At 49.6% G+C, this 27,170-nt stretch overlaps 1 protein-coding gene across 12 annotated transcripts in view; it reads left to right on the forward strand.

Moving 5' to 3' along the window:
- The window catches only part of MYRF (myelin regulatory factor), a 109,510-nt gene that overhangs the window by 72,827 nt on the left and 9,513 nt on the right, over nucleotides 1–27,170 (forward strand). For 4 of the 12 annotated variants that reach the window (XM_043516552.1, XM_043516551.1, XM_043516542.1 and 1 more), the window contains 13 exons: nucleotides 245–321; nucleotides 773–883; nucleotides 1,664–1,754; nucleotides 4,076–4,276; nucleotides 6,564–6,672; nucleotides 7,130–7,239; nucleotides 8,909–9,069; nucleotides 9,866–9,938; nucleotides 10,371–10,459; nucleotides 11,631–11,699; nucleotides 23,763–23,848; nucleotides 24,223–24,384; nucleotides 25,421–25,714. In XM_043516552.1, the coding sequence (XP_043372487.1) occupies nucleotides 245–321; nucleotides 773–883; nucleotides 1,664–1,754; nucleotides 4,076–4,276; nucleotides 6,564–6,672; nucleotides 7,130–7,239; nucleotides 8,909–9,069; nucleotides 9,866–9,938; nucleotides 10,371–10,459; nucleotides 11,631–11,699; nucleotides 23,763–23,848; nucleotides 24,223–24,384; nucleotides 25,421–25,714 (1,633 nt within the window). Of the gene's footprint in view, nucleotides 1–244; nucleotides 322–772; nucleotides 884–1,663; nucleotides 1,755–2,386; nucleotides 2,453–4,075; nucleotides 4,277–6,563; nucleotides 6,673–7,129; nucleotides 7,240–8,908; nucleotides 9,070–9,865; nucleotides 9,939–10,370; nucleotides 10,460–11,630; nucleotides 11,700–16,528; nucleotides 16,610–23,762; nucleotides 23,849–24,222; nucleotides 24,385–25,420; nucleotides 25,715–27,170 lie in introns of all 12 variants that reach the window. The other 8 variants (XM_043516545.1, XM_043516543.1, XM_043516547.1 and 5 more) reach the window with 3 other exon arrangements.

The following is a 27,170-nucleotide window of genomic DNA, read 5'->3' on the forward strand; positions in this document are numbered from 1 at the left end:
GGCAATGGTAAGGGGCCAAAGTAAACCTGGCCTTTTCTGAGCAGTGGTTATGGTGCAGTGAGGCAAATTCCCAGGGGGTAATTATGGGTGCCCAGATACTGGGGAGATTGGCGCTGTTAATGTACTTTGGGTAGGTGGCCGGATAGATTGTCCTTGGGACAATGGTGATGAGGGAAGAGGGGCTGAGAGAGGGGAAAGCCATGCTGTTCCACTCTCTGTAATGTTCCTGGATCTTTCCCTTCAGTTAGAGGCCTTGAACCAATCGATCAACATAGAACAGTCGCAGTCTGACCGCAGCAAACGGCCCTTCAACCCTGTCACGTGAGTACTGCCCAGGACGTGGTGGCCTGAAGGTGGGGAGCCTGTCACAGGAGAACCACCCAAGGAGGCGGAGATTGAGGGACCCTGGGATGAGGACCCCTGAGGGTAGGAAGGCAGAGTGGGGCGAGGGGGTACTTCAGGGTGCTGGCATGGAGGGCTCAGGCGGGGAGTGTATTTAAAATGTTCTCGCTCTCTGTCTCCTTCACTTCCGAAAACAATGACTCCTCTTCGCTCCATGCCCAGAGCTCACTAACCTGTGGTGGGTCCCCCTGGCCCCCGGAGCCTGATCTGAGGCATTTTGGCAACACCCCTTGAAGTGGGGAAGAGGTGGGAGTTCCCTAGATGATTGCAGCTGGGGGCTGATCTTCCCGCATGAGGGGAAATGGCCGTTCTCCGTGCGGCTTCCTTTCCAGCTCTGTGTCCTCAGTGGCTCCTCTGCTTCCCCCTCCAGGGTCAACCTGCCCCCGGAGCAGGTCACGAAGGTCACTGTGGGGCGGCTGCACTTCAGTGAGACCACTGCTAATAACATGAGGAAGAAGGGCAAGCCCAACCCTGACCAGAGGTACCGAGCAGCATGGTTCCCTCCGAGCCTGTGACAGGGGCTTGGCGGGACTGCAAACATGGGACTCGGGGAGGCCGCACTGGGGAGCAGAGTGCTGCAGAGCTGCCCCTGGTGGCTGGGAGCACGGCTGCTTCATGCAGCCTTGATGGGCAGAACGGAAAGGGGGTGTGGGGATGCGTGCTGAGGAGCTGTCCTGCCAGGCACTGAATGCACTGGCTGAAGTGTTTGCAGGGAGAGCCCCTGGGCAAGCAGCCACAACTGTCTGAAAGCTGGGCCCTGAGCTCCAGCAGCGCTGTGGCCCCTGGTGCCATGCTGAGGAACTGGCTCGATATCGACAAAGAGGGAAGACCATACCCTACTCAGTCACTAGCACCAGTCACCGTGGTTACCTGGGTTCCTTTTGCAACCTCCGGTCCAAGTACCAAGCTGAGCCCAGCCCTGCTGAGCTTGTGAGCAGTGATAGGACCGCAGCCTGGGCAGGCTGCAGGCCTTGGAGGAGACTGGGCAGTCGATGAAGACTTGTAGACATAGCTACAATAGAAGAATGCTGCCATGGGGGCAGCAGATGTTTGGAGACCTAAGTGCTAACTGGATCAGACAGTGCCTGTGAGAGGCATGTCCCTGTCTGGGGGAAGTGTAGGAATTCCAGCTGTGCCCGCCGTGGCGTGGGGACTTCCCTGTCTGTCTGAGGGGAGGCAGTATCCGCCATGCCCCTCCCCTCCGGGAGGATGCGCTCCCTTCCTGCTGCAGATGACCCTAGTGGGTGTCTGTCCTTCGCAGGTACTTCATGCTCGTTGTGGCCCTGCAGGCCCATGCCCAGAACCAGACCTACACGCTGGCTGCCCACATTTCTGAGCGCATCATCGTCAGAGTAAGTTTTCTCCTGACTCACAGAACACCCCTATCCTCCCTCCGGCTCTCAGTGGCTCCTTGCCCCCTTCTCCTGGCTTTTCAGTTCCTCCACCAACCCTTTGCCTGGCTCTTCAAGACCCCTGCTGCCCTTTCCCCCTTTCTCTGCCTGGCTTTCTGGGACCCCGCTCCCGACCCTTCCCGCACTTTATGAAGAAGGCAGCCCACGTGTTCCTGCAGGAACCCAGCACAGAGAGACAAGGACAGAGAAGAAGGCACATTCTCCAGGAGGGGAGTGCAAGGCTGGGGATATGTTGCCCGGAAAGGGGCTGTGGGGAGCGAGGGAACAGTCTTGGGACTTTCGGTGGGTGTCCTGGCTGAATTTTCCAGATGCCTGAGGGGCAGCAGTGCTGAAGGCTGGAGTCAAGGCCAGGCAGGAAAGAGACTGGATTCCCCTGACAGGTTCTCCCAGCATTCAGCTAGTTGAGCTCTCATCTCCCATGGGAAACGAGAGCGTAGGGGTCTGAGAAACGTAGCTCGGTTCTGGCCCCGCGTGGCCGCTCAGAAGGAGGAAGCAGTGAGAGTCAGGCTGTGACGTTGTGATTGGCTGTCTCCGCCCTGCCGCCTTTTAAGTGCTTTGTCCGTTTCCTCTAGCAAAGGGCCAGTTCGGGGGTAAAACACAAACGGAGGGCGGACGGGGACCCCGGAGTCTGCAGACAAGTAAGTACATAACAAGCTATGCAGCCTCCGGGGGGCTCCACAACACAGCTGTGGGAAAAGCGGACAGCCTGGACCACACAGACTCAACCCCTGAGCAGGGCACAGCTGCAGCCGTGGCCTACCCAGTGCAGAGATAAGATACAGACCAGTAGCTCCCTGTGAGAGACCCCCCCCCCCCAGCAGCACCTTGCAGGATTCAGTATGATCCTTGCTTCAGGGAGGGAGAGTTGGCACATCCTGGTAGCCCCCTGCTCTCATGCAGTCCCAATTCTAGCAGTGCTGGCCTCCGGGGAGATGAGACTGTGTGGTCCTTATTTTGGGTAGGGAGAGCGTCAGTACAATTCCAGGGGCTCAGGTAGTGTAAGGCTCAGGAAATGGGAGAGGAAAGGTGCGGACTCAGATTCTATTGGCCGGTGCCTGCTGAGAGAGTCTTGATCGGAGAGCAGAGAACACCCCACTGCAGGGCTGTTTCCTCACAAAGTGCAGGCAGGGCTTTGTTGCCACAGGCTTGGGGAGCAAAGTCCTCACCCGTCCTCGGCCCACGCAGAACCCCTGTCTCCTGCTCCTCTGTCTGGTTTCACTGCATTGTTTCATACTGCTGCAGAGCTCTGCATCATGCCCAAAACGATCCCGGAGCCATGCGTGTCCTCTGCTGGCCATGCTGCCCTGCACCGGGAGCTGGAGTTCAGGCAGTTTGCTCCCCTAGCAGCCTCCTGGGGAGCTGGTACTGCTGGCTTTCGAGCTCTGCAGTCGCAGCCTGATACCAGTTCAAGTACCTACGCCTGAGCTTTTCCACGGAGGCTGGACAGGGAGCCTCCTAGGGTGTATATGCACTGCGATAAACACCCCGTAGCCTGGCCACGACTGGCTGGGGCAGCAGGCTCACGCTATGGGGCTGTAAAATTGCTGTGTAGATGTTCGGGCTCAGGCTGGAGCTTGTGCTCTGAGACCCCGCAGCGGGGAAGGATCTCAGAGCTCGGCCTTCTGTCTGAACCCAAACACCTACACTGCAATTTTACAGCCCCGCAAGCCTGAGTCATCTGACCTGAGACTTGGGGCCGTGGATATTTTATCAGAGGCGTATCCTGACATTGCTGGGTCCGCAGGCACCTGCCAGTTAAACCCAGCACGACTCCTCATCCTTCCCAGGTTGCCCTGGGCTCACAGAGGTTCCATCCCATCTCACATACAAGATAACCTTAGAATAAGGGCGCAGCCTGGCTGCGCGGTTCAGTCTTGTCACAGGCTCCGTTGCTGCTCCTTAAGCCCGTTTACCACATTTCCCCATCCCCGCTGGTGACCAGAAGCCTGGGCTAGAACTGGATGCCTTCAACCGTGGCAGGCAGCCAGGATCACTCCGGGGTCGTCTTGTCACATAGGGATATAATCCTCTGTGTGGGGGCATCCATGCACTGTCTACCCCAGCTGTGCATGGCACCCTGGCCCTCTGGTGTATGTTTCAGGGGGATGAATCTGGGGGGTTCCTACTTAGGGTTCTGTTGAAGCCCCCCGTGCTAATGCTGTCTCCGCCTACCAGCACCGGCCCCTCCTCTCTTTGGTTTCGTCTCTCTGCTGCTGCTGCTCTGGACGCTCTTCAGTCGCTGCCCTCTTGCTTCTCCACAGGCCTCTAACCCGGGTCAGTTTGAGAGTGACAGCGACGTCCTCTGGCAGCGGGCTCAGCTCCCTGACACAGTCTTTCACCATGGCCGAGTCGGCATCAACACTGACCGCCCCGATGAAGCCCTGGTGGTTCATGGCAACGTGAAGGTCATGGGCTCGCTGATGCACCCGTCAGATATCCGAGCAAAAGATGACATTCAGGAGGTGAGGGTTGGGGAAGGCTGGCAGGACACAGGAGGCCAATCTGAGTAAGGTGGCGGCGCTGGAGAGGCACCTAAATCAGTGTTTGTACCAAATGACTGGAGGATAGCAAATGTGATTCCAATTTTTTAAAAAGGGCTCCAGAGGTGTCCCTGGCAATTACAGGCCAGTAAGCCTGACTTCAGTAACGTGCAAACTTGTTGAAACTATAGTAAAGAACAGAATTGTCAGACACATAGATAAACATAATTTGTTGGGGAAAAGTCAACATGGTGTTTGTAATGGAAATCATGCCTCATCAGTCTACTAGAATTCTTTAAGGGAGTCAACAAGCATGTGGACAAGGGGGAATCCAGTGGATAAAGTGTACTTAAATTTTCAAAAATCCTTTGACAAGATCCCTCACCAAAGACTCTTAAACAAAGTAAGCTGTCATGGCATAAGAGGGAAGGTCCTCTTATGGATTGGTAACTGGTTAAAAGATAGGAAACAAAGAGTAGGAATAAATGGTCAGTTTTCAGAATGGAGAGAAGTAAATAGTGGTGTTCCCAAGGGGTCTATACAGGGACCAGTCCTATTCAACATATTCATAAATGATCTGGAAAAAGGGGTAAACTGTGAGGTGGCAAAATTTGCAGATGATACAAATCTATTCAATATAGTTATGTCCCAAGCAGACTGTGAAGAGCTACAAAAGGATCGCTCAATACTGGCTGACTGGGCAACCAAATGGCAGATGAAATTCAGTGTTGATAAATGCAAAATAATGCACACTGGAAAACATAATCCTAACTATACATATACAATGATGGGGTCTAAATTAGCTGTTACCACTCAAGAAAGAGATCTTGGAGTCATTGTGGATAGTTTTCTGAAAACATCCACTCAATGTGCAGCAGCACTCCAAAAAGCAAACAGAATGTTGGGAATCATTAAGAAAGGGGTAGATAATAAGACAAAATATTATATTGCCTCTCTATAAATCCATGGTATGCCCACATTTTGAATACTGTGTGCAGATGTGGTCGCCCCACTACAGAAAAGGTATATTGGAATAGGAAAAGGTTCAGAAAAGGACAACAAAAATTATTAGGGGTATGGAACGGCTGCCATATGAGGAGCGATTAATAAGACTGGGACTTTTCAGCTTGGAAAAGAGATGACTAAGGGGGGAATATGATAGAGGTCTATAAAATCATGACTGGTGTGAAGAAAGTAAATAAAGAAGTGTTATTTACTCCTTCTCATAACAAGAACTAGGAGTCATTACATGAAATTAATAGGCAGCAGGTTTAAAACAAAGAAAAGGAAGTATTTTTTCACACAACACACAGTCAACCTGTGGAATTCCTTGCCAGTGGATGTTGTGAAGGCCAAGACTATAACAGGGTTCAAAAAAGAACTAGATAAGTTCATGGAGGATAGGTCCAACAATGGCTATTTTCCGGGATGGTGTCCCTAGCCTCTGTTTGCCAGAAGCTGGGAATGGGTAATAGGGGATGGATCACTTGATGATTACCTGTTCTGTTCGTTCTCTCTGGGGCATCTGGCATTGGCCACTGTCGGAAAACAGGATACTGGGCTAGATGGACCCTTGGTCTGATGGCCATTCTTGTGTTCTAAAAGTTCGTATATTCACGTGAGCAAGCTCCATCTGCACAGCTGAGCAGGAAAGCCCTTGAGTACAGGGTCTCTGGAGAGCATGTGAGCTGCCTCATGCCCTGCAGGCGGGAAATCCCATGAGAACAGAACAGTCTCTCAGGCCTGTCTCATGGAATTTCAGCTCTTCTTCTAGCTGGAACCAGAAAGTGCCGATCAACAAACATGAAAACCACCAAAGACATCAAGCCAAACTTTATCCAGCCTCAGATCAGAGCCAGTCAGAGCCTTGCGGGAAGGTCCTGGTGGGTTCTTAATTTAACTGATTTGGATAATCTCTTCCAGCAAGGTCAAATGTTACTAGATGCAGTGAAGTCTTCAAATCTCAGAGAGCTGTCTTTGCCCCTTCCCATGGTGTGTGGGGGTGTGATGGGGCTCGCTCCCTTTTCTCGAGTCATTTGACCTGGTCCTTTTTTTATGAAACCTGGATTTTAATCCTGGCTACGACTGTTAGCAGACTGTGTCCAGCAGGTGGGCTTTCTCATTCTGGGACTGGTGTCTATGAGACCTGCCGCTGTGGGCACTGATGAGAGCCCTCGTGGCCATTGCTTTTTGCTGCCTGGGGCCAGATTCTTGGACTTTTAAAGAACAGCGTCCTACTTATAGATCCCATGTGTTCGCCTTGTCCCAGGTGGACACCACAGAACAGCTGAAGAGGATCTCCCGTATGCGGCTGGTGCACTATAACTACAAGCCAGAGTTTGCCGCCACTGTGGGCATTGAAAGCACGTCTGAGACAGGTACGGTCCCTGCACCAATCCACGGGCATGCTGCGGGGGAGTTCTAGTGCAAACTAATGTTGCTGCTTACTCATAACTCGCAGCGCCTCCTGCTGCTCCATGCCAGCTGAGCTGATGCCTCTCAATCCTGCCCTGCAGCAATCCAAAGAAAGTGTAGAATCCAAATACGGCATACAAAGAACCTGGGAATCAGTCTTTATCAGTTGTTCCTTTCCCAGCTGTTTTTCATTGGCTTTAGCTTGAGGTTACATTCTGGGTATGCGTGGGCCTTTCAGGAAATCAAGTCCCCTACACTCTGTCTTGGCAGCTTAGGGGTGGATGCTTGTTCCTTATTAATCGCTGCATAGTGTGTGGGGTTCATGTCAGCAACCAAGTGTCTCATGAGAAGAAATCAGCTATTGTGGAAGGCATTTCGGGGGCCAGAACCATGGTGATTGGTGCTGTGGTTTCTTTGCAGGTGTCATTGCTCAGGAAGTGAAGGAGATTCTTCCCGAAGCAGTGAAAGACACTGGGGACATGGTCTTTGCCAATGGGAAAACCATTGAGAACTTCCTGGTGGTGAATAAGGTTAGTGGTACCCTCCACAGAGCAGATGGGGGATGAGTAGGAACTGGTGATTATAAGGGTGGGGGGACGATGGTGAATTTTGGTGTGTTTTGTTTTTCCCCTTCACATAAATGTAGAGGTGAAATGGAGTCAAAATCTGATGCCTGGGAAATGGTCTCTTACCAACACTTGTACACCAAGTCTTTCCTGCTTGAGTTTCAGCCAGATGTGTTCTGTGAGCTAGCATTGGCATCACTCCGCAACCTGGACTCTGGACTCATCCTTCCTGGTTGGTGAGGGCCACTGGGGAAGACCTGAGCCCAATATTAGTGGGCATTGACAGCAGTTTTTGAGGGAGGGCAGGTTCCTGGCTTCCTTTAAGCAGGCTGTTCTGAGGCCTGTGCCCCATCCCAGAAAAGGTACTTACCAAATTAGGACTCTGTATCTAATTTTCCCATTCTGGTTTAGCTGACAGAGGAGGTTGTGGTGAGATAGCTTGGAGTACCTGGCTCCCTCAGATCTCCTCGGCTCTAGACAGTCTTGATCCAGACCCAGGTGTGGCCTGAGGCCACACTAGCTCCGTTGGAGATGATCTCCACCAGCAGGGGATAAAAATCAGACATCCATGCTGATCTCACTAGGTTTACCAGCTGCCTTTCGTGTTGCTGACCATGGGGTTTGGTTGACTCACCTTTAGACCATAGTGGGAATGAACAGGGCCGACCTTGGGTGATTCCGTTCCTTTCTGGCTGTTGGTCAATTCCCTCTGCAGTTAGATGACCAGATGGCAACAGTGGGCAGGCATGTCTTTTTTCATCTGACTCTTGTAGGACCTTGTTACTGCCCCATATGGTTTTTGTACACTACCAGTTGGATTCCTGCAGTGCATCCTACAGGGAAGCAGGAGCTGCAGCCAAGCATGGTGGAGGCCTGCCTGTTTATGTGGGGTGTCTCGCAAGGAGCATGTTACGCTGGGGCTGGATGATCTGCACTGGCTGCCTGCTGGTCGCCAGGGAGAGTTTAACGTGTTGGTTTTGAGCTGGGACCTGCCTATTACCTGCGGGGTCCAGAGGCCCCAAGCAAAGACCAGGCCCCCACTGTGCTAGGCATATAGATCAAACAGTTGTGCACAGGGCTCAGGCTGTGATTGTGACAAGACTCAGTGCGGGGAAGAAACAGAAAAGGGTTTGGGGATAACAAGGCGATGCCTGAATGTGTGCCTCTCCCCCACCCCCAGGGAACAGCGCTGCAGTTGTGAGTAGTGGGGCCTGGGACTGGAGTGCCCTGGTTTACTGGAGAAGCCGAGGCTGGGAGGGTGCTCGCTCTCCAAGTGTCAGGATTTGGGGGTGTAGGCGAATGTCTGTTGTTGAGAAGGACTGTACATTGACAGGTTGCCAAGGCCTGCTGGTGCCCGAGAGACCCTCCTTTATCCAGATTTGTTACCAACTGAAGTAAGCGCATTAAAAAATGTGTTTAAATATCAGTGTCCCGATGGCTAGGCCGTGGTTGGGTGGGTTTCCTCTCGTGCCTTTCCCCCGCCGGGGTGCTGAGTGACACCCTGTGACCTTTCCACTGGGGAAGGGCAGGTCTGCAGTGGCTCAAGAGATTTGAGGGAGGCCAGGCAGGTCTGTGTGTGTCTGTCCCTCTGCTCCCGGAGAGGGCTCATGTAGAATGATGTGGCTCCTGGCAGGAGCGGATCTTCATGGAGAATGTCGGGGCAGTGAAGGAGCTCTGCAAGCTGACCGACAACCTGGAAACCCGCATTGACGAGCTGGAGAGGTGGAGTCACAAGCTGGCTAAGCTCAAGCGTCTGGACAGCATGAAGTCAACGGTCAGCTCTGGGGCATTCAGGTACAGGTGACCTCCTTCCATCTCCAAACATGGGGCAGGGGAGCAGAAAGGAGCATCCCACCTCAGGCCTGTACACCAGTAAGCCTGCACTGGGGGGAATACAGGGAGATTCCTGCCCGGGCACTGGGGAAGGGGGTGCAAGGAGATTTTCCCCTTGGACACAGGCAGCCTGGTGTTGGGGGTGGGTGCACGGAAATTCCTCCTTGGATCCAGGGAGCCTGGCACTGCGGGAAGGGAGCAATACAGGGAGATTCCCCCTTGGACGCTGGCTGTCTGGCACTGGCGTGGGAGGTATATAAGGAGATTCCCCTTCGGGCTCTGTCTGCCTGGCAGTGGGGAATGTGGGGACGCAGGGAAATCAGGATTTGGTGCAGTGCTGGGATAATGGGGACTGGAAATGATCCATGAGCTGCTGTTGGGGAAACAAACTGAACCTCGGGCTGCATATGAGACTCCAGCATGGAAATGGCAGCCCGGTCCGACTCAACTGTCCATCCCAGGGCAAGCCACATCCTGAGGGTTAATGCTTTTTGACCCATGAGGAGCAGGTGAAGCCTGTTTTGCAGGCCCTATCTGCAGGATGGCTTGGTGAGGGGGCAGAGCTCATCCTGTTTCCTTTCACCTGTTTGAGCCTTTGCCAACAACCGGGCTGTCGGACAGGACTCTTTAGCCCAGCATGGTGCTCAAAGCTTTCCTCCTGCAGTTACTGAGTCAGGTTCACAACCTGCACCCCATTGCCACCCAGTGGGTTCCCTTGGGGTCCCATCCCACTTCAATGCCTCTTCTTTGCTTGCAGCCAAACAGGAAGTCAGTTCAGCCGCGCAGGAAGTGTGCCCCACAAAAAGAGGCCCCCCAAAATGGCCAGCAAGGTACAGGGGCCTTTTGCGAAGGGATGTGGGTTTGACATGTGGGGCGCTGTGTGTCTGGACAGTGTGGGTGTGTCTGGGACAGTGGTGCAGAGCCTGGGAGCTGTGTTCTGCAGTGGGGGACACGTGAGCGGGCCCTATGTCGGGCCAGATCTAGCTGTGTCCTCCTCCTTCTCCCGCTCCCAGTGCCCTGCGGCCATCCTGCCTCTCGCAGCAGGACTAGCCAATGCCTTGTGAACAAGCCATCCTGCTGCTGCTGCTTCAGTGACCACCGAAGGGCATTGTGTGATGCAGGAGGAATGGTCTCCTGCACTGCAGTCCTCCCATCCTGGGGACGGCTGGGGCCAGGGGGAGAGGCCCCAGGGCAGAGTGGAATAGAAATGCAGTGAGCCCTGCACTGGGCGGGCAGTTGATTCCCCTGCATTTCTCCTGCAGTCCCCGTCTGTTGTCACGGAACAAGCCTGCATCAGCCAGCGCTTCCTGCAAGGCACCATCATCGCCCTGGTCGTCGTCATGGCGTTCAGGTGAGAGACTGCACAGCCCCACGGCTGGTCACTGCTCTCGGCACTGGGAGGCGCTTTCCCTGCCCCATGGCACAGCCAGGATGGGGACTAGCCTGGGGAGGATCCCCCCCCACCCCATGGCACAGCAGGGGTCTAGCCTGGGGAGATATTCCCCCCCACACCCATGGCTCTGCAGGGATTGCTCTGTTCTATTTTAAACATACCACATTTTCCTGAATGAGTTTGTGATAAAATGTTAGGCCCGTGTCTTGTCTAACTGCTCTGGAGTGCATTGTCCTCACACACCCACAGCGGGATTTAGTTCTCTCACTGAGGGCACGGACTGCGCAAGCATCTGTTAGGCAGCTTCACCAGCACAACCCAGTCTCGCCATGCACTGTCCCTGAGCAGGGGCTCAGACGTGCTAAGCTGCCTTTTGTTGGAGGGAGAGATCGCCACCCCAGCCTCTCCAAACCCAGCCCCTTGCAGTCCTTGGGTCTCTCACCTACACTGTGACGCCCTCCTGCTCGCTGACTCTTGCTGGCTCCATTATAAGCATCTTCCTTGCCAGCCACACTGGGCGTGGCCCCCTCTAGGCACTGCTCCATCTCACCTCAGGGTTACAGTTTCTGGGACAAACTGGTTCCCAGAGTAAGTGGGCACAGCTCTTATTGATATCCATGGGAGTCACACCTGCTTACTCAGGGCTGAATTAGGCCCCTGGCTTTACCTTTAAGACTCTAAGCTACGTATTCTGTGCCACCAGCACCTCCCACCAACAAAGGGGGACTCTGTTTCCTTCCAGCTCATGTTCGTCCCTCTGTGCTGGCCCCTGTATCTGGAATGCCCTTCCTGTCCCAGATCCCTTTCCTCTTCTCCATCTGCCATCAGCCTCAGTGCCCCTGCCTGAGCAGTGCTGGCCTATTGTCTGTTCAGACGGGGGATAGCTCATGGCAACCCCCCAGCCAACTAAAGAGCTGATGATAAAAAGAGCCCTGAATGAGGACCCTGTAAGCATCATCTGGGCTCAGGAGAGAGTGGTAGCTGGCCTGCAGCTGCCCACCTAACCTTGAAGGGTTTGGACCATTGAGACAGACAGCCACTGGGGTGCTGCTGAGGGAGAATCTCGTTCCTCCTGCCATAGTGCAGATACTTATCCCCGGGCGTGTAATCTTCTCTCTCTCCTTCCCAGTGTGGTGTCCATGTCCACCCTCTACGTGCTCAGCTTGCGCAACGAGGAGGACCTTGCAGATATTGATGGGTATGTGTCCCCCTCATGCACGCGTCCTCCAGAACATGTCCGGCTTCCTTTGTTCCCTGGGAGTCTGCAATACTTGACAGACTGGAGGGAATACAGAGATGAGCAGAAAAGACAAGCACAGGGCTGGAGGGATAGGTTGGTGCAGCGAGATTAAAATAATGACGTGGCTTTGCCCAGACAAGTCAAAAATGGGGGAGGGAAAGTGGGGTTATGGTGTCTGTCTTTTAAATCTTAACTGGGAACATAGGGTGAAACTCTATGTATATATCAGGTGGGTGAGGCTGATGAGAGAGACAAGCTTTCGAGTTACACAGAGCCCTTCTTCGGGGCTGGGAAAGGTACTCCCAACATCATAGCTAAATGCAGGGTGGAACAGATTGTCCAGCGTAAGTAGTACATATTGTAAGGGACTATTCAAGGTAGACAAGCTCACTAACATGTCTGCAGTCATAGGACAAAAACAGGGGTTAGTGAGTTTCAGGTTGCCACAAATCCAGTGTCTCTCTTCAGTCCCTGATTTTTAGTGTTTAGCAGAGTAATGAATTTAAGCTCCCGGGCTCATCTTGTGAAAGTGTTGTGCAGGTTTCCTTTGAGGAGAGGACTGAGAGATCAGATATGGAGTGATTGCTTTGTAAAAAGTGCTCACCCACAGCTGATAGGGTGTTTTGTGTCTTTTATCATTTTCCTGTGTGAGTTCATTCAAGAGTGTAGTGATTGTCTGGTTTTACCCACATAGTTGTTACCGGGGCGTTTAGTGCACCGAATGAGGTACACCACATGTTGTGATAGGCATATGTAGAACCCATAGGTCTTGACAGGTGTGTTGTGGGGGGTGCTGGTCATTATAGCAGTGGACCACAGGTTTTGCATCTGTTGTTCTGGCAGAGTCTGGTGCCGCTTTGCATTGGTGTATCCTGGTCTGTGGGGAGCTTGCTTCTGATGATGAGCTTGGAGATGTTGGGAGGTTGTTCGAAGGCCAGAAGAGGGAGTTCATGAAAGCTTTTTTCGGGATGGAGTCCCCATTGAGTATGGGTTGTAGTTGTTTGATGATACCCCATAGGTTTCCAGTGTGGTGTGGTAGATGACAGCTTAGGGTTGTGTGGTCAGCGGGGGTTTTATTTCTGTACTGCAGCAGGTTCTCTCGGGTATCTGGGTGACCCGTTTCATGATGGAATCTATTTCTATGGTGGATAGTCCTTTGGTAAAGGTGGTTTTAAGTGTTTTAAGGTGTATATCTAGAAGATAATAAGGTGATAAGTAACAGTTAGCATGGATTTGTCAAGAAAAAATTGTGTCAAACCAAACAAATAGCTTTCTTTGACAGAGTAATAAGCCTTGTGAATGGGGGGGAAGCAGTAGACATGGTATATCTTGACTTTAGTAATGCTTTTGATACTGTCTCACATGACCGTCTCATAAACAAACTAAGGAAATACAGCCTAAATGGAGCTACTATGGGTGGGTGGGTGGGTGCCTAACTGTGGGTGCCTAACTGGCTGGAAAATCATTCCTAGAAAGTAATTATCAGTGGTTCACAGTCCAGATGGAAGGGGGATCAAGTGGGATCCCATGGGGATCAGTTCCGGGTCTGGTTCTGTAAATATCTTCATCAATGATTTAGATAATGACATAGACAGTACACTTACAAATTTTGCAGATTATACCAAGATGGGAGGGATTGCAAGTGCTTTGGAGAATAGGATTAAAATTCAAAATGATCTGGATAAAATGGAGAAATGGTCTGAAGTAAATAGGATGAAATTCAACAAGGACAAATGCAAAGAACTCCACTTAGGAAGGAACAATCAGTTGCACATGTACAAAATGGGAAATGACTGCCTAGAAAGGAGTACTGCGGAAAGGGATCTGGGGATCATAGTGGATCACAAGCTTAATATGTGTCAACAGTTTTCAGAGTAGCAGCCGTGTTAGTCTGTATTCGCAAAAAGAAAAGGAGTACTTGTGGCCCCTTAGAGACTAACAAATTTATTTGAGCATAAGCTTTCGTGAGCTACAGCTCACAGATGAGGTGAGCTGTAGCTCACGAAAGCTTATGCTCAAATAAATTTGTTAGTCTCTAAGGGGCCACAAGTACTCCTTTTCTTTGTGTCAACAGTGTAACGCTGTTGCAAAAAAATTGAACATCATTCTAGGATGTATTAGCAGGAGTGTTGTAAGCAAGACACGAGCAGTAATTCTTCTGCTCTACTCCGTGCTGATTAGGCTTCAACTGGAGTATTGTGTTCAGTTCTGGGCACTACATTTCAGGAAAGATGTGGACAAATTGGAGAAAGGCCAGAGAACAGCAACAGAAATGATTAAAGATCTAGAACACATGACCTATGAAGGAAGATGGAAAAAATTGGGTAGTTCAGTCTTCTCTTCTCCAGACTGAGAGGGGACAAGATGATAGTTTTCAAGTACATAAAAGGTTGTTACAAGGAGGAGGGAGAAAATTTGTTCTAATTAATCTTCTGAGGCTAGGACAAGAAGCAATGGTCTTAAACTGCAGCAAGGGAGGTTTAGGTTGGACATGAGGAAAAGCTTCCTAACTGTCAGGTTGGTTAAGCACTGGAATAATTTGCCTAGGAAAGTTGTGGAATCTCCATCATTCAAGATTTTTAAGAGCAGGTTAGACAAACACCCGTCAAGGATGGTCTAGATAATACTTAGTCCTGCCATGAGTGCAGGGGACTGGACTAGATGACCTCTCGAGGTCCCTTCCAGGCTTATGATTCTGTGATTTCTTGCATGATTTCTAGGTAACTTTACTGTGTTTTTTCCTTCAGTGTGTGAAAGCTTAAATTCATTGCTCTGCTAGACACTAAAAATCAGGGACTGAAGAGAGATACTGGATTTATGACTTATTACTTGAGCCCTACCAAATTCATGGTCCATTTTGGTCAATTTCACAGTCCTAGAATTTTAAAAATAATAAATTTCATTATTTCATATATTTAAATCTGAAATTTCATGGTGTGGTAACTGTAGGATCCTGACCCAAAAGGTGTTGTGCGGGGGGTCACAAGGTGGTTGTTGGGGGGTTGCAGAATTGCCACCCTTACTGCTGGTGGCGATGATGCCTTCCGAGCTGGGAAGCTGGAAAGTGGCTGCTGCTGGCTGGGAGCCCAGCTGTGAAGGCAGAGCCACTGCCAGTAGCAGCGCAGAAGTAAGGATGGCCTGGTATAGTATTGCCACCCTTACTTCTGTGCTGCTGCCTTCAGAGCTGGGCTGTTGGCCAGCAGCCGCCACTCTCCAGCTACCCAGCTCTGAAGGCAACAGCAGCACCTCAGTACAATAACCTTGTGAACCCCCTGCAACCACCTTTTGGGTTGGGACCCCCAGTTTGAGAAATGCTGGTCTCCCCCATGAAATCTGTATAGTCTAGAGTAAAAGTACACAAAAGAACAGATTTCACGGGGGAGACCAGATTTCAGGATCCATGAATTTGGTAGGGCCCCTACTTATTACAAAAATATGTGACCCACTAACTCCCTCTTTTTGTCTTATGATTGTGCCTTAATGGGCCACTCATCCGATGAAGTGAGCTATAGCTCACAAAAGCTTATGCTCAAATAAATTTGTTAGTCTCTAAGATGCCACAAGTACTCCTTTTCTTTTTACCTTGAATGGTCCCTTACAGTATGTTCCACAAACAATCTGTTCCACCCCGCATTTAGCTGTGATGCTGGGAGTACCTTTCCCAGCCCTGAGGAAGAGTTCTGTGTGGCTCCAAAGCTTGTCTTTCTCCCCAGCAGAAGTTGGTCCAATAAAAGATATTCCCTCCCCCACCTTGTCTGTCTAATCCCCTGGGACTGACATGACGACAACTATGCTGCATACAAGATAAATCTCTGCCAGCAAACCTTTCCTGACAGTGAGTTGTGCTGGGCTGAGGAAGAGTCCCCCAGGGTAGTGGTGAAAGTCCTGTCACTCGAGGTGCCTAAAATGGATTGGACAATCCCCTGGCAAATGGACTGTAGAGCCTCAGTGGCAGGGATTTGATGAGACCCAGCAGGCCCTTTCCGTCTCAGCTGCCTGATTGGTCTGTGATACTAGACATGCAGCTTTACCCGAACTGCCTTTGGGTAGCTGCCTGAGGAATGACAGATTGAATTTGGCCACTAGGGGGAAGCCCATAACAGAAATGTTAGTAGGAGCTCCTGGACTGTAGAGACTAATGAGCAGATGCTGCAGAGCCCAGCCAAAGTATGTCCCGAATTCATGCCAAGATCAGTGGGCAGAGGTCAGAGTGAGGCCTCCTCTGTTTAGTTGCCTCAAGCAAAATGGGAGAAGCAGAGGAAGAAAAAACAGTGTACTGACGTTTGGCTAGAAATGTGCCTTTGCCGCATCTGTTTAAACAGCTGCTCCTGGGTATCTGGAGCAATTGGCTGCATAGCTAAGAATCAGCATCACTCCGCTGACATCGATGGAGCTAGGCCAGTTTGCACCAGCGGAGGCTCAGGCCCTCTCAGTAGAGCCTCCTAAGGCCTGAGAAGCGAAGGTGAGCACAAGACCCTGCCCGGATTCCCTGCCCACTTTGCTTCTGCACGGATAGCGGCAGACAGGGTTTTTGCAGACTCGCCTCAAGTTATTGGCACTGGCATTACTGAATAACTGATCTCTCTCTTTCCCCCTCTCTTCCTCCCATTTCTGGCCATCTCCCTTCTGCCCCATTTACCTTTCCATCCCAACCCATTTTCATTCCTGTATTTTCGTGTCCCCTTCCCTCCTTTCCTCTATCTTTTCATTTTTGTTCTCCTCCCTCTCTTTCTTTGTCTTTCCCTCTCTCCTTGTCTTTCCTTCTCTCTTTTCTTGGTGCCCTGCAGCTCTTTTGCTGTGCCCACTGCCTGTCTCCTGGCCCTTTTTCGGCACAGGGGTCCTGCGGTCCCAGTTGCTCTGTGCCCACGGTACGTTACTCTTCTTTCATTATGCTGTTGGTTTGAGTGCTGCCTCCCTTCTCTGCCACCTCTTTTTCTTTCTCCTCTGTCTGCGTTACAGAAGGCACAGACACTCCTAAACAAAACAGGAAGGCCAGGGGAAAGCCAGCATGGCTGAATGGCCAGGCCATTTGAGTCAAACGGGTATCCTTCTTACTATGGAGATCCAACCCTAGTGAAGCCAGCAGGAAGGAGCCTGGATGCAAGCAGGCAATATTTAAGATGGGAATTGGGGGGCTAAGATGGAATTTGAAGAGCAAATAGCAAAAGGGGGATTTAAAAACAAAGAAAAAGACATTTTTAAAGTAGATCAGAAGCTGAAAAGCAGCAAGAGACTCATTAGGTTGGCAGGATCATCGGGGAGCAGAGGGAGCATGTGTGGAGGGTACAGATAGGGTTCTGCCAGCTGTTCTTATGCTCAGTAGAGCCACCATACACAAGTAGCCTTACTGCCAGCTGTGGGACCAGCCCTGGAGTATGGTGCTAGTCATGGTGAGCAAGGGTGGCTGAATCGGTCCCCAAACAATTCCGTTATCTGAGTGTCCACCACAGCGGGTGTTGGAGAGACACCTACCCAGCCCTCTGACTCTCCGGTAATATAAAAATGAGGTGCCATGAAAGAATGAGGTGGCAAAAGAGGAAGTGCTGAAACACATGAATAAATTAAAGAGCAACAAGCCATCCAGAGCAGACATACAGCGAAGAGTTATGAAGGGGCTGAGCTGCCAACTATAATCTGTGATCTCGCATTAAAATGAGCTCCTACCCTGGAAGAACAGAGGGCAGCAACTGTTGTAAGTAGCTTTAAAAAAGACACTGGGAACTGCAGCCCAGAAAGCCTCACTTCAGTTGGGGAAACAGGCTGAAATATTGATTAAAAAGAGAACGGTAAACCACCTGCGTGATCAAACCAGCACAGCTTCCAAAGAGAAAAATCATGCCTCGTCAGTCTCTTAGAACTCTTCGATCATGTCAACAAAATAGTGGATAAAGGAGAACTGGATGGCATAATTTATTTGAACTTTCAAAAAACTCTTGACATAGTCCTTCACTGGAGGGTGTTATAGCAAGTAAGGAACTAACGTTGACTTAAGTGGTAGTGAGACAAGGCCTCGGTGTTGAAATAGGCAAAGTAATGCACGCAGAAGGAAATAATATGAATTATTCCAGTGCCTTACTCGGGTCTAAATGTGACCATTCAGGAAAGATACCTGGGCGTCTTTGAAGTCAGTGAAGACCCCTGCTCAAGCTGTAGCCATGGTCAGGAAACCAAATCAAGTGTGAAGGTGCAAGAGGAATGGAGTGGAGAATAACCCTGACAGTATTTGCAAAAAGAAAAGGAGTACTTGTGGCACCTTAGAGACTAAAATTTATTTGAGCATAAGCTTTCGTGAGCTACAGCTCACTTCATTGGATGCATTCAGTGGAAAATACAGTGGGGAGATTTATATACACAGATACACAGAGAACATGAAACAATGGGTTTATCATACACACTGTAAGGAGAGTGATCACTTAAGATGAGCTATTACCAGCAGGAGAGCGGGGGTGGGGGTGGGGGTGGGACAGGGGGTGGGAAGTAAACCTTTTGTAGTGATAATTAAGGTGGGCAGTTTTCAGCAGTTGACAAGAACATCTGAGGAACAGTGGGGGGGAGGGGAATAAACATGGGGAAATAGTTTTACTTTGTGTAATAACCCATCCACTCCCAGTCTCTATTCAAGCCTAAGTTAATTATATCCAGTTTGCAAATTAACTCCAATTCATCAGTCTCTCATTGGAGTCTGTTTTTAAAGATTTTTTGGTGAAGAATAGCCACTCTTAGGTCTGTAATCGAGTGACCGGAGAGATTGAAGTGTTCTCCGACTGGTTTTTGGATGTTATAATTCTTGATGTCTGATTTGTGTCCATTTATTCTTTTACGTAGAGACTGTCCAGTTTAACCAATGTACATGGCAGGGGGCATTGCTGGCACATGATGGCATATATTACATTGGTAGATGCGCAGGTGAACGAGCCTCTGATAATGTGGCTGATGTGATTAGGCCCCTCTGCCATGAACATTGGTCAAACTGGACAGTCTCTACGTAAAAGAATAAATGGACACAAATCAGACATCAAGAATTATAACATCCAAAAACCAGTCGGAGAACACTTCAATCTCTCTGGTCACTCGATTACAGACCTAAGAGTGGCTATTCTTCACCAAAAAATCTTTAAAAACAGACTCCGAGAGACTGATGAATTGGAGTTAATTTGCAAACTGGATATAGATTCATAGATACTAAGGTCAGAAGGGACCACTCTGATCATCTAGTCCGACCTCCTGCACAGCGCAGGCCACAGAATGTCACCCACCACTCCTATGAAAAACCTCACCCATGTCTGAGCTATTGAAGTCCTCAAATCATGGTTCAAAACTTCAAGGAGCAGAGAAGCCTCCCTCCAGTCAACCATGCCCCATGCTACAGAGGAAGGCGAAAAACCTCCAGGGCCTCTCCAATCTGCCCTGGAGGAAAATTCCTTCCCGACCCCAAATATGGCAATCAGCTAAACCCTGAGCATATGGGCAAGATTCACCAGCCAGATACCCAGGATAGAATTTTCTATAGTAACTCAGATCCCATCCATCTAATATCCCATCTCAGGGGATTTGGCCTATTTACCCTGAATATTTAAAGATCAGTTACTTACCAAAATCCCATTATCCCATCATACCATCTCCTCCATAAACTTATCGAGTAGAATCTTAAAACCAGATAGATCTTTTGCCCCCACTGCTTCCCTTGGAAGGTTATTCCAAAACTTCACTCCTCTGATGGTTAAAAACCTTCGTCTGATTTCAAGTCTAAACTTCCTGGTGGCCAGTTTATACCCATTTGTTCTTGTGTCCACATTGGTGCTGAGCTTAAATAATTCCTCTCCCTCTCCTATATTTATCCCTCTGATATATTTATAGAGAGCAATCATATCTCCCCTCAACCTTCTTTTAGTTAGGCTAAACAAGCCAAGCTCCTTAAGTCTCCTTTCATAAGACAAGTTTTCCATTCCTCGGATCATCCTAGTAGCCCTTCTCTGTACCTGCTCCAGTTTGAATTCATCCTTTTTAAACATGGGAGACCAGAACTGCACACAGTATTCTAGGTGAGGTCTCACCAGTGCCTTGTATAACGGTACTAAAACCTCCTTATCCCTACTGGAAATGCCTCTCCTGATGCATCCCAAAACCGCATTAGCTTTTTTCACAGCCATATCACATTGGCAGCTCATAGTCATCCTATGATCAACCAATACTCCAAGGTCCTTCTCCTCTTCCGTTACTTCTAATTGATGCGTCCCCAGCTTATAACTAAAATTCTTGTTATTAATCCCTAAATGCATAACCTTACACTTCTCACTATTAAATTTCATCCTATTACTATTACTCCAGTTTACAAGGTCATCCAGATCCTCCTGTATAATATCCCGATCCTTCTCCGAATTGGCAATACCTCCCAGCTTTGTATCATCTGCAAACTTTATTAGCACACTCCCACTTTTTGTGCCAAGGTCAGTAATAAAAAGATTAAATAAGATTGGTCCCAAAACCGATCCCTGAGGAACTCCACTGGTAACCTCCCTCCAACCTGACAGTTCGCCTTTCAGTAGGACCCGTTGCAGTCTCCCCTTTAACCAATTCCTTATCCACCTTCTGATGTTCATATTGATCCCCATCTTCTCCAATTTAACTAATAATTCCCCATGTGGCACGGTATCAAATGCCTTACTGAAATCTAGGTAAATTAGATCCACTGCATTTCCTTTATCTAAAAAATCTGTTACTTTTTCAAAAAAGGAGATTAGGTTGGTTTGGCACGATCTACCTTTTGTAAAACCATGTTGTATTTTGTCCCATTTACCATTGACTTCAATGTCCTTAACTAATTTCTCCTTCAAAATTTTTTCCAGGACCTTGCATACTACAGATGTCAAACTAACTGGCCTGTAGTTACCCGGATCACTTTTTTTTCCTTTCTTAAAAATAGGAACTATATTAGCAATTCTCCAATCATTCGGTACTATTCCTGAGTTTACAGATTCATTAAAAATTCTTGCTAATGGGCTTGCAATTTCAGGTGCCAATTCCTTTAATATTCTTGGATGAAGATTATCTGGGCCCCCCGATTTAGTCCCATTAAGCTGTTTCAGTTTCGCTTCTACCTCTGATATGGTAATATCTTCCTCTATATCCTCCTTCCCATTTGTCATGCTACCATTGTCCCCAAGATCCTCTTTAGCCTTATTAAAGACTGAGGCAAAGTATTTGTTTAGATATTGGGCCATGCCTAGATTATCTTTAACCTCCGCTCCATCCTCAGTGTTAAGCGGGCCCACTTCTTCCTTCTTAGTTTTCTTCTTATTTATATGGCTATAGAACCTTTTACTATTGGTTTTAATTCCCTTTGCAAGGTCCAACTCTACTCGACTTTTAGCCTCTCTGACTTTATCCCTACATCTTCTGACCTCAATTAGGTAGGTTTCCTTGCTGATCCCTCCCATCTTCCACTCCCTGTATGCTTTCTGCTTCTTCATAATCACCTCTCTAAGATGCTTGCTCATCCAGCTTGGTCTACAACTCCTTCCTATGAATTTTTTCCCCTTTCTTGGGATACAGGCTTCCGATAGCTTCTGCAGTTTTGATTTAAAGTAATCCCAGGCCTCAACTGCCTTTAGATCCATAAGTTCTTCAGTCCAATCCACTTCCCTAACTAATTTCCTTAATTTTTGAAAGTCAGCCCTTTTGAAATCAAAAACCCTAGTTGCAGATTTATTTTTGTTAATCCTTCCATTTAGTTTGAACTGAATTAGCTCATGATCACTTGAGCCAAGATTGTCCCCTACAACCATTTCTTCTATGAGGTCCTCGCTACTCACCAAAATTAAATCTAAAATGGCATCCCCTCTAGTCGGTTCAGCAACTACTTGTTGAAGGAATCCATCAGCTATCGCATCTAGGAAAATCTGAGCCCTATTATTATTACTAGCACTGGTCCTCCAGTCTATATCTGGGAAGTTAAAGTCTCCCATGATCACGCAGTTTCCATTAGTATTTACTTTATTAAAGACATCAAAAAGGGCTCTATCCATAACCAAATTAGATCCCGGAGGTCTATAGCACACCCCAAGCACTATCATAGGAGAGGCTTTACTAGTTTTCTTCCCCAATGTAATTTTTGCCCAGACAGACTCTGTCTTATCCATTGCATCGCTTCTTATTTCTTTACGTTCTAACTCATCGTTGATATACAATGCTACTCCACCCCCTTTACCTTTGTTTCTGTCTTTCCTAAACAGCACATACCCTTCAATACCTGTAGTCCAGTCATGACTACTATTCCACCATGTTTCTGTTATCCCTATAATATCTGGTTTCACTTCCTGCACCAGTAGCTCTAGTTCCTCCATTTTGTTACCTAGACTCCTCGCATTGGTGTACAAACATCTTAATTTTTGCTGTTTGGCCTCGCTCACATTTTGTACCCTATTAGGCACAGTCATTCTACAGCCATTATAACCTATTAGACTAGTATCCACACCGCCCTCGCTCCTTATATACATTCTCCTACCCATGGCTGTATCCTTTCTTACTTCATCTTCTTCCCTCTCAATGCTAAAATCTGGCGTGGAGATTTTCCGGACATCTCCCATCCATCTCCCCCCAATTCCTAGTTTAAAGCTCTCTTTATCAGTTGTGCCAGATATAATTAACTTAGGCTTGAATAGAGACTGGGAGTGGATGGGTATTTACACAAAGTAAAACTATTTCCCCATGTTTATTCCCCTCCCCCCCACTGTTCCTCAGATGTTCTTGTCAACTGCTGGAAATGGCCCACCTTAATTATCACTACAAAAGGTTTACTTCCCCCCCCCCCCCCCGACCCCCGCTCTCCTGCTGGTGATGGCTTATCTTAAGTGATCACTCTCCTTACATTGTGTATGATAACGCCCATTGTTTCATGTTCTCTGTGTATCTGTGTATATAAATCTCCCCACTGTATTTTCCACTGAATGCATCCGATGAAGTGAGCTGTAGCTCACGAAAGCTTATGCTCAAATAAATTTGTTAGTCTCTAAGGTGCCACAAGTACTCCTGCTCTTTTTGTGGATACAGACTAACACGGCTGCTACTCTGAAACCTGACAGTATTATCTCCTGCTGTTATAGATCATAAATGAGCCACGTTCACTTGGCATCCTGTGATCAGTTCTGGTCACTGTGTCTCACTAAGTGGACAGCTGAAAAGAGCAGAGCTCCGGAGCTGAGTAGTGGAGATTATTGAGGGCATGGAGAGATTTCCTTATGAGATGAGAGAGAAGAGATTGGGGGGTGGAGGGAGCTGTTTTGTTTAGAAAGGAGGTGGGTTTGAGAAAGGAGAATACAATAATGACTGGGAGGGAGAAGGTAGACCAGGGACTTCTCTTCACCCTTTCTTGTAATGCTAGAATAAGGGGACATTCAAGAACATAGTAAGGCAATACATTTGAATCTGATAAAAGGAAACCCTTTACACATAGCGTAATTGTCATGTGAAACCCACAGGCATAAGAGATGATTGAGACCCAGGGCTACTGGGTTCAGAAAAGGATTAGACATATATCTGGGTAAGGATACCCTCCGCTTATGTTGGGGAGCACCAAGAGATCTTTTAGAAAGGATGTAAAGCTCCATGCTTCAGGCAATAAACTAACCCCTGGCTGACCGGAACAGAAAGAAACTTCCCCTGGGGGCAGGTTAATTCATAATTACTCACTAAGGGGCTTCTTAGAACTTCTTCGGAAGCAGCTAGAGCTGGTCAGTGCCAGATCCAGGATCCTAGGCTAGATCTGGCCTGACAATCCCTATATTCCAAGCTCTGCTCTGTCTCTGCCAACCATTTCTTTCCCTAGCCTGGCACTCTCCCCCTTTCCTGTCCTGCTCACTAATCGCCCATTCTTCCTCTTTCTCCATGTCTGCTCTGCCCCTCCCATTTCCACCCTGCCCACTGCCCCTCATACCACCACTTCTCATTCCCCCTCTATACCGATCTAGACAGTGCTTGTGTTTCTTATGTGAAAGGCTCTTACACACATTTTCTGCATTTTAGATTAAATCAGAACTTTGATAAGACTCAGCTTGTTTCTTCCACGGCTTCATCAGACAGACCTAGTGATGGCACTTCCCCACACCCTGGTAGGTACCAGTTCTGCAGGCTAGAGCGGTGAGTGAGTGGCAGGGGACATGCTTCTGCTCTAACCAAGCCACTGCAAACAATGCTGGCAGTTTCCTGGCAGTTCCATGTACAATAGTAGAGCTCATGTGGTTTCCCAGAAGCTTTGATACAATAGGGGATGCAGCCATGTCTCGGGCGGGGGGCGTGTTCCCAGGGACTGTAATATAGCAGAGGGGATGGGGCCGGGTCTCAGTGCTGCGGGTTCCCGGGGGCTGGGAAACAGCAGAGGGGATGGGGCTGGGTCTCGGTGCTGGGGGTTCCCCGGGGGCTGCTCATGCTGTTCCATCTCTCTGGTGCTGGCTTATAGGAAGTCTCCTTGGTGTTTGTCTTGCAGTTACAGTGAACGGGCCTGACTCTGCCTATCACTTGCCCGGCCATAGTGTAGCTGTGTGTTTCAGCCCTCCATGTTTCTCCATGTGCTGTTCTGCCACTCCCACCAGTGCCTCCTCTGTTGCTGTCTCTGGGAGCAGCCCCACACATGCCCCCAACCGGACAGGTAAGAACCAGCCCACCTGGGACATGCCAAAACTTGGAGCGAGCATCTGCTCTGGAGGGTGCCTCTGTCCAGGCCCAGCGCTGCTTCCTGCCTCTGCACCTTCTGAAGGGACGTGTGCTCCCTGTCTGTGAGCTTTGTCTCCCCTCGGTGCTGGGTGCTTTGAGGAGCTCATACCCTCAATGCCTGGCCCCCAGCAGCCTGTGATGGGTCTCACACACTAATGTTCATGCACACGCTGTAAATCACCCTCTGTGATTGAAACCTTTCCAGGGGCAACAAACACTCTGCCTGGGACATATAGCCCAGATGCTACCTGGAGTCTCTTCATGGGGTTGTGGGAGGATTTTGAGAGAGTCTGTGCCCTGAGCTCCAGCCTCATTCCTGCTGGCCAAGTCCCCCCAAGATGGAGCAGTGTGTGTGTGTTTCCCCACCAGCCGTGCTAGCTGCAGCTGTCACAGAGACTGAGCGCTCACCCCATCTATTATAGCTCCTGGGTCTGTGCTGTTATAAGTTCAGGCTTGCTAGGCCGTCATGCAGCTATGATTGGCCCTTCTGGTAGCTATGTGGGCAATAGTTCTAGAAGCTGGCTTGCTCCCTTCTGCCTTGTCTGGTATAACAGCACGAATGGCACCTTAGATGGCCACTACAGATCCCACAGCAGCCCCAGCAGCAGAGGTCTCTGGGCAATAGTGTTGTTCATTAACCCATGGTGCTCCCGCCCTGACGGCAGAGCTTAGCTCCCGCCTGGGGAATCTGCTCTCTGCTTGCCAGAGGCTTCCCCTGCCCTCCCTTCCCTCAGCAGATCCAAAATTCTCATTGGCTCCCCTTTCCATCAGTGGCTCTGGAGTTTCAGTCTGGGCACAGATGGCATGGGGCGGCGAGAGGAACGATGGGACAGATGAACAGAAGACGGGTGCTCTCCGTCTGCCTCCTGTAACAAGCTGCTGCCTTCCTCAGAGATGACCTGATGGTGCTTCTGATTGGTCTCTGCCTCTCCCCTCTCTGACTCTGATCCCTCTTTTCCCTTCCTCCCCAGACCAGATCCACACCTCCCTCCTGCCGGGGATGAGTAGCAAAGCTAAATCGAGGGGCGTGACGGGGAAGGTGACCTCTCATGCCAAGTGGCCAAAGACCCCGGAGCGGTCGCAGGGTTTTGGCAGCCCCAACGCCAGCCCCTCCTCCCCCTTCACCCACATTCAGAGCAAATCCAAATACATCTCCAACCTCTCGCTGTCACGAAACAGCTTCCCACTGGGGCAGACCCGGCAGCAGCGCAGCATCACCCAGCCTGCCAGCCAGCAGCCCGACATAGTGGGCACCAGCCAGGACGGTAAGTGGGCCCCCTCCAGCTCTCCCAGCAGTCTCGTCGGCTATCCAAACAGCAGCATTACACACCTGAAATGTCCTTCAGCCCCTCTGTAACCCAACCCCTGCCCCACGCATACACTGTGGCCACACCCGGACCCCAACCTGCGCCCCCTCCCCCACACTGCAGCCAAACACGGACTCCCATCTTCCCCCATACATGGCCAATCCCGTAACCCTCTCATTCCTCCCAGCACACTGCCCTGGGGATCTCATAGACAAGCAAAATCTATCCCCTTAGCATCCAGACTGCGACATAATGCCCCATTACATCCCTGCAGCGTCACTGTGGTGCATCTGTCAGGGTGGCCCTGTGTGCAGTCTAGTTGCTATCCCCCCCAGCAATTTGAGACCAATCTGTTCTTCCCTGATGCGTTGTCCGTCTCACCAGGGCACTACCAGAGCTGAGGCGCCACTTACGTCAGTGGAGCTGAGTTTTGCCCGATGCTTGTAAAGCGCTTTGGGAATGAGGGGTCTTTGCAGCCCTGGGGGTGAGGCTTTCTGAAAAGGCCGGGGCTAGCAGCCCAGCCAGCAGGGCCGTTGAGTGTGGAGTTCTCCATCTCCTTGGCTTGAGCACTTGCAGCCTCTTTGCACTTTGGGGTGTGACGCTTCTCAGCGGTGCCAAGAGTTGTGCGGCACCTTGCTTTCACCTGCCCTTAGTGTGAGGGAGCCTCATCTGTGCCTGCTGAGGGTCAGCTCCCCAATCCCATGGGCAACGCAAGCACTGCCCTATTGGCCTCCTAGGCCCCACTGTCCCTCCACAGGTTAGCGATAGGAATGCTCCAGCCCCTGAGCCGTCTGAGCATCTCCCTGGAGTGTCCAGCCCCTGGCCCACTGGCAATGTTCACAGATTTGCTGTTTCTAAAGAAGCCGTATGGCCCAGCTTACCAGTTCCAGCTCAGATCACCGCTCTGCTCAATTCACAGCACTTGGATATGTTTGTACTGAAGTCAAGTATAAGTTTATTTACCAAAGCAGAAAGATTCAAGTAGAAGCAAGTGGAAGCATTGGAAACAAATGGCTACATATAAAACAAAATCATAACATGCATTCTAGAGCCTAGACTTAATTCACAAGATACTCTCATGTCTTGTAGAATATTGCTCACCCGAAATCCTTGCTGAGTTTTAAAGCCAGTTGTGTTGTGTATCCTCCTTTCATGAGATGAATACACTGTCAGCTGGCCTCCTAGGTAAAGGATCCTGTATGTTCTTTGCCCCCCAAGATATACCAGTCCCATCCTTTGTCTTTGTTCATCAGCAGGCACCCCCACTGAAAGCCATTTCATCTGGTAGATTTCCTTCCTTGTAGACTTTACATCTCTTTATTAGCACCTGGCTCAGTGTGCAACCAGGCACAGAGTGTGAGCCCACAACACATACATGGCCAGACAGGGAGATAGCCTAGGCGTCTATTACCTC

This window comes from Dermochelys coriacea, chromosome 6 (assembly GCF_009764565.3).
Source record: "Dermochelys coriacea isolate rDerCor1 chromosome 6, rDerCor1.pri.v4, whole genome shotgun sequence".
Lineage (NCBI taxonomy): Eukaryota > Metazoa > Chordata > Testudines > Dermochelyidae > Dermochelys > Dermochelys coriacea.